The sequence below is a fragment of the Leptonotus elevatus genome, chromosome 2 (assembly GCF_054856555.1).
Source record: "Leptonotus elevatus isolate MCC_2025b chromosome 2, RoL_Lele_1.0, whole genome shotgun sequence".
Classification (NCBI taxonomy): Eukaryota; Metazoa; Chordata; class Actinopteri; order Syngnathiformes; family Syngnathidae; genus Leptonotus; species Leptonotus elevatus.
The window spans coordinates 39,840,552-39,855,678 of NC_141240.1; the positions used below are offsets into that span (position 1 = coordinate 39,840,552).

Sequence of the window (15,127 nt, forward strand, 5' to 3'; positions counted from 1 at the left end):
GTGTCTACAATCACATTGATTGGATATTTGCTGCATTGATCTAAACAGATTTGTGGAAAACTGTTGGCTCCAAAGTCCAGAGAGACAAAACCAACAAAGCCGAGCCATATTTGGGCAGTTTACACATGGCAGTGTTCACGTGTTTCAAGTCTATTTTGACCTTTGTCAGATCAGAATAAAAATGGCGACAACAAGCAGACACACTAAGCCGCTCTTCTTCCTCGGGCTTCTCTTGGCTTGTATCCCAGCATGCATTGGGCCTCCTGAAGGTCAGTCCTCCGCCGACTCAACTTGTCAAGCTCTCCTTTTATCTTTATCCACTTTTTTTTTCTCGATGGAAGCGTGGCTTAATCTTACGTTAGAGAGTTAATTCATCCATGTCCAATGTTGTTGTTGGTTGTGACTGACATTGGCGACGCTGGCTATTAGGATTAGAGTGAGTGACTGATGAGCACAAGATGTGTCCCGCCACTCGTCCTAGATCAGCTGAGATCCAGCTTCCTTTTCACCGAAAGTAAAGAGTCGCATTACTGTATATAACGTGGATGGATAGCAAATGTGTGGCAGTACAGTCAGAACACTTGACTCAAATCTTCAATCCACAATTTTAGGACATGGTACTTGCTTGGCGAGATTCCACTTGACTTTTACTCAGTCTTCCTGAAACTTCACTTAAACTTGCACTCTAAAAATAGTTGGGTCAAAAATAACCCAAATTGGGTCAAAAAGGGACCAACCCAACTTTTGGGGGTTATTCAATTAACCCAAAAAGTTGGGTCAAATAAACAACCCACAAACAACTCCCCAAAAATGTTTTGCTTTGTGGGTTGTTAATTTATTTTGACCCAAGCTTTTAGGTTAAATAGCATCATTTGTGACACAATTCAATTGGGTTAATCAATTAACTCAAAAAGATGGGTGAAATGTATAACCCACAAACAACCTTTAAAAAAAAACGGAGTCGCTTTGTGGGCTATTAATTTAATTTGACCCAACTTTTTGGCTTTAATAACTGAAATGTTGGGTCGGCTCATTTTTTTACCCAATTCAATTGGGTTATTTAGTCAACTAAAAAAGTTGGGTCAAATTATTAACCCACAAAGCAACCCTAACAAACTGGGCTACTTTGTGTGTTATTCATTCAATATGGCCCAACTTTTAATTAAATAAACCCATTTTTGGGTTGTTTTGTCGGTTATTCATTTGACCCAACTTTTTGGGGTTTAATAACTCAAAAAGTTGGGTTGGTCCATTCTTGACCCAGCTTGGGTTATTTTATTTTTGACCCAGCTGTTTTTAGAGTGTGCAACATGATTTAAAACACATTTTCAAGGGCATTGGATTTGTTTTGGAAATAAAAGTTATTTTTGTGTAGTTTGTGCGTAATTAAGAAGTAACAGACAACACAAAGAGTAGCTTTGGGACCATTAAAAAATACGAACTGCGAATGTGTCAGAACAGTTAAATAATGCAAGTTCTGTACGGACACTGGCAGCAAAGGAGCTCATCCATCCATCCATCCTTTTTCTGTACCGCTTGTCCTCACAAGGGTCGCGGGGGTTGCTGGAGCCTATCCCAGCTGGCTTCGGGCAGTAGGCGGGATACACCCTGAACTGGTTGCCAGCCAATCGCAGGCAAAGGAGCTCATTGTATATGCAAATAAATGTTGTGACTGGGCAAGACGGCATGACTTATTACTTGCTAATCCCAAGTCATGACTTGTTGACATTAAGCGCGGACTCCAATTGACTTGCACGCCCTTCGCCGCAGTAACTTGGCGACTTACTTAAGACTGAAGGATCGCATCTTGATTAGATTCAGGAAAAGGCATTTCAAGTGTTTCTGGCCTGTTGCCTCCACCCAGCGTGGTAAACCGTTGTTGAAACAGGCATGTTTTTGGGGAGACCCGACGCAAGCGTGTTCCTTCATCGAACCCGCCGGGCCAACTACTTCTGGGAGGAGCTGAAACAAGGCAACCTGGAGCGGGAATGTCTGGAAGAGAAATGCTCCTACGAGGAGGCCAAGGAGATCTTTGCTCTGCCGCAACAGTTGGTCAGTGTACTAAACGCCAGCAGGCGCTTCTGTCCAATTGTCTCACTTTCCGCTCATGTGCCGCACTTGCGTTGCAGGAGGTCTTCTGGCGATTGTACACAGGTGAGTCTGTGTAAACGTGGCAAAGCTGCTTTGGATCATCTTCCCGTTGTATGTTTTTATAGCCCAGGATCACTGCCTGTCATCTCCCTGTAAGAATGGCGGCACTTGCACTCGCAAGATCGACACTTTTATCTGCCAGTGTGCGCCAGGATTCCACGGATCGACTTGCGACAAAGGCGAGGCTCGCTGGCACCGACCGGCGCGATTGCGTATTGACTGCCATATATGCGCGTGCATGACATGATTGCGTGTCTGTCTCCTTGCAGTGCGAATGACCTCCAACGGATGTCGCTATAGGAATGGTGGATGTGAACATTTCTGCAAAGAGTTTCCTAACCGGACGCACACTTGTTTCTGCGCTACGGGGTACCGTTTGGATCGGGACAATATTACCTGCACTCCACAAGGTCAGAACAGCTTCTTAAAGGTTGTCTTAAGGTCATTGCAGATTTGCGCTGTCAATTCTGTCTACACTCTGTCCTAGACCCCGTCTCCTGCGGAAGACCATTGGTCCACTTTGGCCCAAGAGTTGTCAATGGAGAAATTTGTCCCAAAGGACATTGTCCCTGGCAGGTGAGATGAATCCTTTGGATTGTGAGCTAGATTGTCACCTCGGAATTTTTTCTTTTTCTTTTTTCTTCTTTTTTTTTTTTTAAGAGCTCAGTATTGTTCATCGGAAATGTCACCTCGGAATTTGAACATAATTCGTTCCTGTGAAGTGTTCAAAGTCCAAATTGTTCAACCTCCGAAACATTTTTTTTACCACAGGAAATAATGTAAATACAATTAATCCATTCCCAAGCTCCAAAAACAGAAAATTCGTCTTTTAATTTCTATTTATGTAAAAAATAAAATAAAAGTAGACCCTGTGCAGTATTTAAACAATAAAAATAATTTTTGTTGTTGTTGTGGTGTGGCATCAGTGGATGAAAAATGCTATGTTAATGCTTGCTTTAGTTCAGTGCTGAATTGGTGTATTTTACATTGGGCATCTTGTTAGACTACTAAGGGGTCCTTGCGTGAGCTGTTTAACCTCAGGCACATTGTTGAACAGCTAACGGGGATCCTCGTGACAGTATTTACGGAAATAGTCACGTTAGCTACAACCATAGATATCTAAAGGCCAGATGTCTTACGGCGCTGAATCCAACGTCCGCACGGGGCGGCCATCTTGTCACCGGCAGGCAGTCTGGTCTGTTGTATTGACTGTGACAAACTTTAATAAAGTAGTAATACTTCTTGATGGATATTAATTAAGCGGCCGAAATGAGTTTCCTCCGCAGGGTGTCCGGGCTCTCCCTTAGCGATAGGGTGAGAAGCTCGGTCATTCGGGAGGGACTCAGCGTCGAGCCGCTACTCCTCCACGTTGAGAGGAACCAGTTGAGGTGGCTGGGGCAACTGGTTCGGATGCCTCCTGGGCGCCTCCCTGGGGAGGTGTTCCGGGCATGTCTTACCGGCAGGAGGCCCCGGGGACGACCCAGGACACGTTGGAGAGACTACTTCTCACGGCTGGCTTGGGAACGCCTTGGGATCCCATCAGAGGAGCTGGCTGAAGTGGCTGGGGAGAGGGAAGTCTGGGCTTCCCTGCTAAAGCTGTTGCCCCCGCGACCCGACCCCGGATAAGCGGAATTGAAGACGGAGACGGAGACGGATATTAATTAACTATATGGATTATTAATTATTAACAAGTTTGTAGTATAATAACTACGCTACGCTTAACTAAACTGCTCAATAATCAGTTGATTGTTGGTATTTTGAGTTATTTAAAAGAACATGCACGATAAAAACTCTGAGAGAGGCGGAGGGAGGTGACTGAGGCAAGATGGCCGCCCCGTGCGGATGTTCGATTCCATTGGCCAGCAGCACGGACGAGACATATTGTCTTTATAGATATCTATGGTTACGACAACGCGATAATCTCCTTCCCAATTCCACTGTGGTTCATAGCGCTGTACGTTTTTCTTTGCTGCCGCTGGCACTGTTGTCTTTCTTTGGGTCCATGGCGAAGAAAATTGTCGTGGAAAAATCGAAATGCAAGCTTTGCTTCCCTCGGCTACCTGTTCAAGGTACGTTCGGCTTTGCTTGGGTGTTCGGACTCCGAGAATTTTTTACTCCGATTTTTTGTCCAAAGTCCGATTTGTACGAGTTCCGAGACGTTCGAGGTTCCACTGTACAAACGAATGAATGACGATGATAAAAAATGATTACCTCCTTGAGGCGCTCCTGACCGAGAACCACCAGCATACCTGTGGCGCCATCGTCCTCTCCGATCAGTGGATGCTGACTGCAGCTCACTGCGTGTGGAAGAAACCAAACAACATCTTGCACGTCGTCGTGGGTAAGGCGCTCGATGAAAGAGCCACGCTCGGAGCCGTCTGCTCATCAAACCTTCTTTGCCTCTTTTGCGAAGGCGAGCATGACCTCGAGACAGACGAGAAGACGGAGCAGAAGCGCCGAGTGTCTAAAGTCCTGATCCACCGCGCCTATAACGAGTCCAGTCACGACAGCGACCTGGCCATGCTGAAGCTGCACCGTCCCATCAAACTGGGACTCTACGTGGTCCCCATTTGTCTTCCGGCGAAGAACAGCTCGTTCAGCCGCACCTTGGCGGCCATTCGACACAACACCGTGTCAGGGTGGGGTCGTCTGTCGCTGCACGGGTCCACTGCCAGATTGCTCCAGCGCCTGGCGCTGCCGCGGGTCCCGCTGCAGGAGTGCCGCCTGCATACCAAACTCAACATCACCCGCAACATGCTCTGCGCCGGGCTACAAAGAGGCGGCCAGGACGCGTGCAAGGGCGACAGCGGCGGCCCGCTGGTGACGCGCTACAAGAAAACCTGGTTTTTGACCGGTGTGGTGAGCTGGGGGAACGGCTGCGCTGACAACAACATGTATGGCATTTACACTAAAGTCAGCAACTTCCTGGACTGGATCCAACATCAAATGGCCAGATGGTAAAGCAAGAAGAGCCTGGATTTGACCAACCGACATTTTGGGTTCGACTGGTGGCTTTTGTTTCAATAAACCAACAAACGAGCAAGATGGTTGTCAACTTTTTGCGCAGTTTTTATCCAGCTAAAAGTGTTGAAAGGTTTTTAGTGATGGGAGATCAGCGCCATCAGTATTCTAAACAAATTCAGCTCTATGTGTTGTATGTTACATGTAACCTAACAGTACCAACACTGTTAAAGGTGTATTCAAGGATCTTCTCAAAAAGTAGAAGCTACTTTTTCTTTTAAATGTGCTTGCGGGAAGACCAGCAACCCCAATTGGCGGACCACGGTCCAGCTACAGACCGTGAGACCCTTTGATCCGGACCTTCAAGAATATATACTGGGCGGGAAATATATTCCGTTTTAACGATAGTCGATTTTAGAATAGGCGTGCTAGGGCAGCTATGCCCGGGTCCTTTGACAGAGATCGCAAACTTGTTTGGTTCTCGGGGTACACGCTTTTTCACAACAAATGTGATGAAGTATGGCGTTGTCAAAAGTAAAAAAAAAAGTAGACACTGAAAAGCGAATGGACTGAGGCGTATGCTTTCCTTTTACTGGCTAATTGTGCACAATTTTCAAAATAAAAGCACCATATATTTAAAGTTTTATTTTGACTTCTGTGAGGGCCAGTCAGGGACTGTGGGCGGGCTGGATGCGGGCCCCTGGCTGTACTTTGCCCAGGTTTTGTGGCTTTCAGCATCAGAATCAAACAGCATAAAACATTTCCAACAATATTTTTCCAAAGAATTTCTTTTGAAACCTCCGTTTTTTGCTCTTCAAACCACTGTTGTCATGTCAACGATCGGTCAAAATGGCAGCTGGTCGTAATGCACTCTTGTTTTTTTAAAAGAGATTTATGGACTGTGTCGCAGAGGTGTTAAATGCTTACCAGCAGAGGGCATGCAGACAGCGACATCAAGGAGGCGGAGTCTTCTCATCCGAATTTGACCATTTGTGTTGGGGGTTATTGGACTTCGACCTCATACAGAGCAACCGGCGTTCCCATGGCGTCAACAGCGCGCTTGAGTGTCTTCGTAAGCGTACTCATCGTCTTAAGCTCGTCATCATTGGCATCAGGTCCGAGAAGGAGAAGAAGTGCAGGAACCGTGAACATAATCATATCTCGTTGTGTGACGTTGACGCAGGGTTACCCAACTGCGCTTTTCAAACCTCCTCAGTCTTCCTGAATCGGGATGAGGCGCGCAGTGTCCTGGTGCGCACCAAGAGGTTCAACTCGGGCTGGCTGGAGGAGCTGCAGAAGGGGGATCTGAAAAGGGAGTGCCTGGAGGAGAAGTGCTCCTACGAGGAAGCGCGGGAGGTGTTCGAGCATCAAGAGGCCACGGTCGGCGCGCTCTGCTTTTAAGCACCGAATTCCACTTCGTCTCCAACCAAGTGTTGATTCATTTGTCGATGGCTTTGTGTTTCCTCAGGACGAATTCTGGAAGACATACAGCAGTAAGCAGAATAAACACGTATTGGCACGTTAGCGCTGGTTGATTATGACCTCACCAAGTGGCATCCCGCAGTTCCAGACAGCTGCGAGTCGAGTCCCTGCTTGAATGGCGGAAGCTGCGCGGTCCTGCCGGAGTCTTACAACTGCTTGTGCCCGCCGCCCTTCAGCGGCCTCAACTGCGAGCTCGGTAAGGATAAGACACATCGGCGATAGACCGATATGTCTTTTCCAGGGCCGATACGATTATTTGTAGTAGAGGCCAATAACCGATATTCGGAGCCGATGTTTAACTCATTCAACTGGCAGCCATTTTCACTGAAGCAACCCCCTTCGCTCCCGGCTGTTTTACTGGATTTTGACTGATTTTGCAAGGCCCACAGAATATTGTGTTCTATTGCTAAAAAAAACATGGAACCTACCAAAAGAAAGATTAGAGTCTTCTTTCCTCAGGAAAAAAAAGTCCATTTGTATCTGTTTCCGTTTTGCAGCAATTAGCATTTGAATATAGCACAAATCTGTTTAAAACAATGGGGAAAGTAGCTTTTTACAACCTTCTGTATGCTCTAGCATAAAGAAACGTAAAAAATGTATAAATATGTTTTTGAGACCATGGTAATATTTAAAATAGAACAAATTAGTTAATTGTAGTAAAACAGAAAATATTAGTGTCAAAAATAAAAAATGTAACTTGAGCAAAAGGTATATATATATATTTTTTTTTAACCATAAAGAAAATAGACAGCAGTGTTTTAAAATTTTAACGAAACCATAACCGAAATGTTAATTTCTCACTTATTTTTGTTTAAATTTTGAACAAAAACAAAAAGTTCCTAGTTTGGGCAGCATCTCTTATTCAGTAAAGTGACATTTTAATTAAATAAATAAAATGGTCCCTGACGTTACCCCGGTTTTAAATTGATCTCTTAAGATCACTGAGCGACGAACACTTGCGAACTAAGAGAATTTGGGGTTTTCGTTCCAAAGATGTTCACAGACAGTAAAAAATTGTCTGAACATGTTAAAAATGTCTTTGCAACGAGGAAACTGCTAGCGACAAGTAAAAACTGTTATCACTGTTTTTAACCCAAAATTCAGTTTGCAAGTATTTGCCGCTCAGTGATAATATAGCAGCTGTATCGACTTTCGGACTAAAAAAAGCCGATATTCGTCAAAATGCCATATATCTGCGCCGTTAATCGGCCCATCTGATGATCGGTCTATCCCTGCCACACATGCGTCATTGATCCAGGTAACTTGGAATTCCATTGTGTTCTGTAGACGAGCATGCCGAACCAGACACATGTCTGCTAGAAAATGGAGGATGTGAGCACTTCTGTCATGAAGACGAGAGGGGGGAAAGGCTCAACTGCTTTTGCGCAGATGGATACTTGCTGAACGCTGACGGCCGGAGCTGCATGGCCAAAGGTGCGAACTGCTAAGCGCTTAGAGTTATTTGCAAGAGTTCTATGATGATAATGTTTACAAAATTCATCCAGATTTTGCAACGCTTGTAAATAATAGGTCGTGGCAGGATGCAACGAAACCATGACAGAAACCATGTTTTGGGGTTACGCCACTTGATATATGCCAAGGTCTCATTTCTCCCTCATTTCCTTAATAATATATGAATATTTCCTTAAAATTAACAACAACAACAATAATAATAATAATAAGTTACATTACATTACAAATTATAAATTACAGTGAATCCACCGTAGATAATAGTAGCAATTTCCGAGGGGACAGACTGGAAACCTCCATCACTGGGTTTGTAAAGTCAAAGAGCGAAAAAAACAAACAAACCCATCAACAGTAGGCTAGGTTTCGTTTAGAAATGATGCTAGTATGCTAGCATTTAGGCTCCATCTACCATGACCACGGTTAAGGTATTTCATTTCTTCCTATCTCCTGAATTGACCAGTCCCTCAATGATCGTGTTAACCATGTCTGAATTTCCACCACGTTTGTTTTTGGTTCGACTTACTATTTTCGGGTCTCCCTTTCAGGCAACTTGCTTCACGTAGCATCTTTCTAAGTGACACTTCACACGTTCAAACTACGGTGGTAGAGAAGAAGACTAAAATAATAGTTTAAGCCATTTAACATGTTTCCTCTTTCGTTTGGTCAAATGGTCATATGACATATTAAGTGTTGGGGAAATACATATAAATACTTATCCTATTTTAAGTTACAGAAAAGAGCGATAAGAATCAGAGCTAAATACATAGAACCAACAAATTAATTTTTTATTTGTTTAAATACCTTGAAATGTTATGATTTTGTTGAAAATTATACTGCGCAAATAATGTAGAAAGTGCATACTAATTTAATGTGTTCCAATATCCAGAAGCTGTTAAAAAACAGATACTTGTTATGATTTAAGGGGAACTGGTGTCCTCAAAAAACTGAAAATAAGTAAAGACGTGTCCCTGTTGAAGATGTAAATTTGTGGAATAACTATGATGAAGAATTGAAAACGTGTGGTTCAATTATTACTTTCAAGAGAAAAACTCAAAGATCAAATATATTGGAGACAAGTTATTTTTATTTTTTTGTTTTTTTTAAGGGGCTCTTTTTTTCGTTTCTTTTCATGAATTGAGATGATAACGTGTGTGAAGTTTGATCTGTGTTTCTTCTAATTGATGCCGAGCGAATAAATGAACCAACCAACCCAACCAAATGACATGGAAGGATTTGTTTACTGGTGGTGCCATCGGAGAATGCTTTTTTTTCCCCCCATCCGTACGTGTGACGTCATTGCTAAATGTCCTCTAAAGTACACACCGTTTTTTTTTTTGCTCCAGACGCAATAGCATGTGGCATGACCCCAGTCCTTCAAGATCCAAACGAAGCTACGCAGCTCGACCCTCGCGCTCGGATTGTGGGCGGTAACGAGTGTCCCAAAGGCGAATGCCCCTGGCAGGTACCGCATGCTGCTTACAAGAAACACCTCAGCCTCAGAGTCACTGCAACACGTTTCATTTCTTGGTGCTTCTTTTAGGTGTTGCTGCTTGATAAAGGCAAAGGCTTCTGTGGCGGCGTCATCATTAAACCTACGTGGATCCTCACGGCATCTCACTGCCTGGAAGACGCTGATGCCCAGTTTCTAAATGTTGTTGCAGGTACAAGTCGCTGAATGTGTTTTAGGTTTTGTAAAGGGCGGGGCTGGCGACCAAGTGGTTAACATGTTGACCTGTCAGTCAGAAAGACAACCAGAGCACTCTGATAAAAGTACTGATTCAGTGATACGGATTATTATTATTTATTTTATTTTGTTTATTTTTTTATAAAAGAGCTCATTATTGTTCATTCGGTAATGTCATCATCATTGCTCTTCTTTTTCTTTTTTCTTTTTTGTATGCGGGTGAGTATGTGCGTGCGTGTGTGTATTCGTTAGTTCACCAAAAATCTATTAAAAAAAAAATCCCATACCGTTCACCTAAACCGAACACCGCCGTCAGGAGACCCGAGGAAGGACCAAAGAAAACAAAGGAAGGTGAAATCCAGCACCGACCAGACACCACCCACCGGGCCACCAACCAGAGTTCTTCACCAACCCCGGAAACATCTAAATTCCAACAAATCCAAAAAATCAGGGAGACCTCAAGAGACCAAAGGAGAGACTGAGGAAAGGAAGGAAGGACAAACGAAGCAAAGTGAGATCCACAGACACCAGCCAGCCTCCACCGATTCAATGAGGAAGAAGCAGATTGTGTCTGAGTTTCGATAGATGCTGGTGTGGTGGATCTGGCGTGCGTGAAAACCTCCACCAAAGAGGGGAGCCGTCGACCCCCGCCAGGACAGAGCAAGCGCAACACCTCAGGGCCCCCCAGGCCGCGGCAGCGCCAAAGGACGACCCCCGGGCCCCGCCGGGGCCACCGGCCGGAGAGCAAACCCAGGAGCAGGAGCGCCCCCCACCCCAACACGGCCCGCGCCCCCGACCCAACGCAGCAGGACGGGGCACTGCAGGCCCCCCACCGGTCCACAGCCCCCGCTCCCCCCACGAGTTCCCCGTCCCCCATCCACCCCCGCCATCCACCCCAACCCAGCCCCAGCCGCCCCCAGACACCCCACCCCACCCCCAGCACCCCGTGATACGGATTTTAACGCCTAATATGCACAATGCCCAGTTTTGGCTCAACAGTACATTCAATAGTTTTCCTCTCGAATTAACTTACATAGCGCTGGCAGTGAGAAGAAAACAACATCTTGTTGAATGCTAATTTAGCTAACACTACCCGTACCAACTGAGTTTTTTTTTCAGATTACACAAAGAATTTTGGGAATGCCAGAAGTTTGTAGTTTTAAAGTTGGCACACGACAACGCATTTGCCGGCAATCATTCTTGAAGGCGACAACAATTCTGAAATGCAAGCGTTCCAATGGCGCGGCCCCGGGGGCCCATTTTCAGCTCACAGGATGATATTTTGAAGCCCCCTACTTGGCATTGACGTTTAAAGGAACCCTGACTGTAATGACAAGCTTGCTCCATGTGATTTATTTGGTTAATTCATTTTTCAAAAATAATTTCTAGTTTATACATTTTCTAGAAACTTTATTTGTACGTAAGCCGCCATTCTTAACAGTGACGTATAACGTATAATCTCCCTCGCCCACGTCGTGCTCTCAGACTTTGATGTCCCTTTAGGGACGCAACGGAGGCTTACCTCGCTTTTTTTTTTTATACCCTTTGGCTTTGCTCGGCAAGCCACCATTATACGCCCCTATGCAGAATGCGTTGCGACGTAAACAACAATGGCGGCGTACGTACAAATAAAGTTTCTACAAAATTTATTGATCTGGAAATTAGATTTTAAAAACAAATCTCATATGTTTTTAACAACCAAATAAATCACATGGAGCAAATTTGTCATTACAAGTCGGGGTTCCTTTTAATGGTAGTGCGGCACCCTCCTTTTTTGCAGTGCTGCTTCATTGGACTACCAAAATGAAGGTTCATGACAGTTTTCAGTAATGGCGGGCAATAGTTTCTTACGACAGCGTATTAAGGCCACGTATATATCTTTTTTTCCCAGAAGAGGGGGTCAAATTCAGAGAAAAAAACTTGCATAAATAATAATTATTAATAATAAACATTTATAAAGCGGAAGAAAAAACAAATTTGCGAATTTATAAAGTGGCAAATTTTCGAGAAAAAAACTCAGAAACTTACGAGAAATACACGCAGCGTAGCTATGATCTAATGTGAGGATTCGTTGCTTTGGTTAATGGGACACTGTTTATAAAATGAAAGGGCAGGATGGAGACGGATTCATTCTTAATTTCAACTTTACTCGTCATACACGGCAGCCAGAGCGACAACACTTCCTGATCCTCTATCAGCTGACTAACATACTTTAGCTAGCATACTTTAAGTAAATGCCGGAGTGCCGAATGACGGAGAGCAGCAGATTCGACGCATCAACGTATCTACTTGTACAAAAAAATACAAAAAGGTATGAATGTGTAAATAATAACTCTGGAAACACAAATGTACAAGTGAATATACATTTTAACAAATGAACTTAAATACTTGATCCCCAGGGTGTGGACCTTCGCTAAGCGAGGCGTATTTGCCGCTGGCAGTACCCAACGCTTCAAAGTGGGAATGCTTAACATGATACGGTTCATTTAAAACCATTACTACCTCCTTATTTGAAAACCCGACTGAAAGGTATTGGCACAAACATCCGAGTAGTACGCTACGTGTATTTCTGGTTTCTCCGTTTTTTCTCTCGCAAATCTACCACTTTATAAACTCGCAAATTTGCGGCAAATTTATGAGTTTTCTCGCAAATTTGCGGCAAATTTATGAGTTTTCTCGCAAATTTGAGAGTTTTTTTTTTTTACTCACAATATTGACACAGCCCCCCCACTAAAAAAATACATATATTATACGTGGCCTTAATACGCCGTCATAGTTTTCAGACCTAGGCACTCAACACTTGTACATGGTTCCTTCCAACCTTTGGTGATATCACATTGTATATATTGCTCTCTTTCTGTTTTCTTATTTGGCAGGTGAGCACAACACCGAGGTGGAGGAAGGAACGGAGCAGGTTATCCAGGTGGCTCAAATCATCATGCACGAGCGCTATGAAAAAAAGACGGCCGACAACGACATCGCCCTGCTGCGATTGGCCTCGCCCGTGGCTTACACGCCATACGCCGTGCCGGCCTGCCTGCCCGCAAAGTCCTTAGCTGAGCGCGATCTGTGGGCCATCAGCATACACACGGTGAGCGGCTGGGGGCGGCGAGCCGAGAACGGCCCCACCTCTCAACTGCTGCGCCGCCTCAGGGTGCCTCGTATACGTACGCAACAGTGCATCCAGGAGAGTGGCGTGCAGCTCACTGAAAACATGTTTTGTGCCGGATACATCACGGGCCGGGAGGACTCGTGCAAAGGTGACAGCGGCGGGCCCCTGGTGACGCAGTACAAGAAGACCACGTTCCTGCTGGGCATCGTGAGCTGGGGGAAGGGATGTGCCCGGCCAGGCCACTACGGCATCTACACGCGCGTCTCCAACTATCTGCAGTGGATACACAACCGCACAGCGACACCGGTACCGCTCACAAATGGCACTCAACTTCCACTGCACAACTTAACCACCTGAGCGCTCGCTCACCAACGATCAAACCCTGTTGAGCTCTAAACCTTATGGTCGGGATTTTTGATGTGTCTCAGTACCATAAATAAGTTTCAAGCCTATCCATCCATTTTCAATTCACTATTCACGAATCCATATTTTGAGATTTTTTCATCACCTATTTACATTCTTGTGCTCTTTCTGAAATTTTCTAAGATGCCACAAGATGGCACCAATCAAGTATTAGCCCTCCTTGAACTTTTTGACCTTTCATGACATTTCAGGTATCAAACAAAGATATAAAACGTGATTTTTTTTTTCAATACAAAGTGGTATGACATTTATGTTTAACTTTTTACTGAAAAGTAAGGCATGAAAAATGATTCGCCCCCTTTTCTCTCAGTGCAGCCAACTGACTCTACAAGTTCCCTGATGATTTCTGAATCAATTCAATGTTGATTGAATGTCTCAGTATAAATGCACCTGCTCGTGATGGACTTCGAGGCCCGTTAAAATAATATTAGGGGGTAAACAGAATCAAGAACACCAAGGCACACACCAGGCAGATCCGGGATAAGGTTGCGAAGATGATTAAAGCAGGATTAGAGTGTACAAAGATTTCACAAGCTTTAAATATCTTCCCAAGCACTATTCAATCAATAATATTGAGTATCAGACCACTGCAAACCTTCCAAGACCCGGCTGTCCCTCTGAACTTTAAACAAGTTAAAAGGTTCAAGGGGGGCTAAAACTTTCGCAAGGCACTGTATGTGTGACTGCAACACCTCCCCCACCCAAAAATATGAAAACTGGTTATCTATTGGCATCATGAAATAAATCGTTGGCACTTGTATGAGGAATTTGCACCCACTTATGGAGAAAAAAAAAAAAGGTGTTTTCAAGAATTGTGCTAATAAACTTTGACGTGAGAGGTTGTTGATGTCAAGGAACTCTTTGTGTTTAGGGGACTTACTCAATAAAGGTTGATGAAAAGTGACTGTGAATGTCCTCACTACATGCGTGTTGTGGCGCCGTTGAACTGTAAAGAAAAGTCGGACACGCTCTTAAGCTAGCTAACATTAAGCTAACAGCAGATGCTCACTCACAACTAGCACAGAAGAACAACACATCATCATTAAACCACAGCACACTGAAACCAAAAGGTAAAACACACAAGTCAGCATCAAGTATGTGTGTGTGTGGTCAGTGGAAATACTGTAGAAGCTTGTTTTTCTACAGTACAGTATACGTACCGTAACATACTGATTTCCGCACAATTTAGATTTTCAGTGAATGCAACTTGCACAAATCTGGGAAAAAGGTACACAAAGAAAAACACATCCAAGCATGGGAAGAACCTGATGAGTTATTAACATTGTTTTTTAGTTTTAAATTATATTTTAGCCGTTTTAGATTTAGTTAACTCAGTATGGCTAAATGAATAGCATTTTTATGTGTCTCACACTCCTGAGAAAATAAGGGAGTGTATGGGTCTGGTATCTGTCTCTTCCGAAGGAGACGGGCCGATGTGTGATTGTTTTTCTCTAATCTGATTTATAGCTATGGGAACTTGCTGAACTTGCAGAAGGGAGGAGAGAGGGATTTTCTTGTATTCATTCAGTTGTAACCAGGTGTGTTGTGGGCTGACCTTTTTATGAACCCTCTTTGTGAATAAATAACGATGTGGGCTGGAGAGAAGGCAACACATTTGAACAGAGCACTGCTTGGGTGACTTGTCTTGTGTGAATCAGAAGCTTCTGGTAATTAATACCTTTGCAAAGGAACTTCTTCAACAGAATCTCACCATTCAGTTAATTGAACACGCAAAGAGTACAATACTTAATATTGTCTACTCTAACAAACCACAAACGGAAAACTCCATGCGACAAGTCCAAGATTCTAACCCAGGACCTTTGACTGTGAGGCCGACATGCGAA

The 15,127-nt window shown here is 44.1% G+C and overlaps 2 protein-coding genes across 3 annotated transcripts; both read left to right on the forward strand.

Annotated features, from left to right (window-relative positions):
- Positions 1 to 131: 131 nt before the first annotated feature.
- f7l (coagulation factor VII, like) lies at positions 132 to 5,194 on the forward strand. Its single transcript, XM_086067418.1, has 8 exons — positions 132 to 269; positions 1,889 to 2,052; positions 2,130 to 2,154; positions 2,217 to 2,330; positions 2,421 to 2,561; positions 2,639 to 2,727; positions 4,372 to 4,492; positions 4,565 to 5,194. Exons 1-8 carry the CDS (start codon positions 182 to 184, stop codon positions 5,110 to 5,112), a joined length of 1,290 nt encoding a protein of 429 aa, XP_085923544.1. The 5' UTR covers positions 132 to 181; the 3' UTR covers positions 5,113 to 5,194.
- Positions 5,195 to 6,103: 909 nt separating this feature from the next.
- f7 (coagulation factor VII) lies at positions 6,104 to 14,187 on the forward strand. Of its 2 annotated transcripts, none has more exons than XM_086069813.1 (8): positions 6,104 to 6,227; positions 6,329 to 6,492; positions 6,581 to 6,605; positions 6,677 to 6,790; positions 7,882 to 8,028; positions 9,408 to 9,526; positions 9,605 to 9,725; positions 12,625 to 14,187. In XM_086069813.1, the coding sequence occupies exons 1-8, from the start codon at positions 6,155 to 6,157 to the stop codon at positions 13,215 to 13,217; spliced, it is 1,356 nt and encodes a 451-aa protein (XP_085925939.1). In that variant the 5' UTR covers positions 6,104 to 6,154; the 3' UTR covers positions 13,218 to 14,187. The 2 variants fall into 2 exon arrangements, with proteins under 2 accessions (XP_085925939.1, XP_085925938.1); XM_086069812.1 differs by having other exon boundaries at positions 6,130 to 6,245.
- Positions 14,188 to 15,127: the final 940 nt, after the last annotated feature.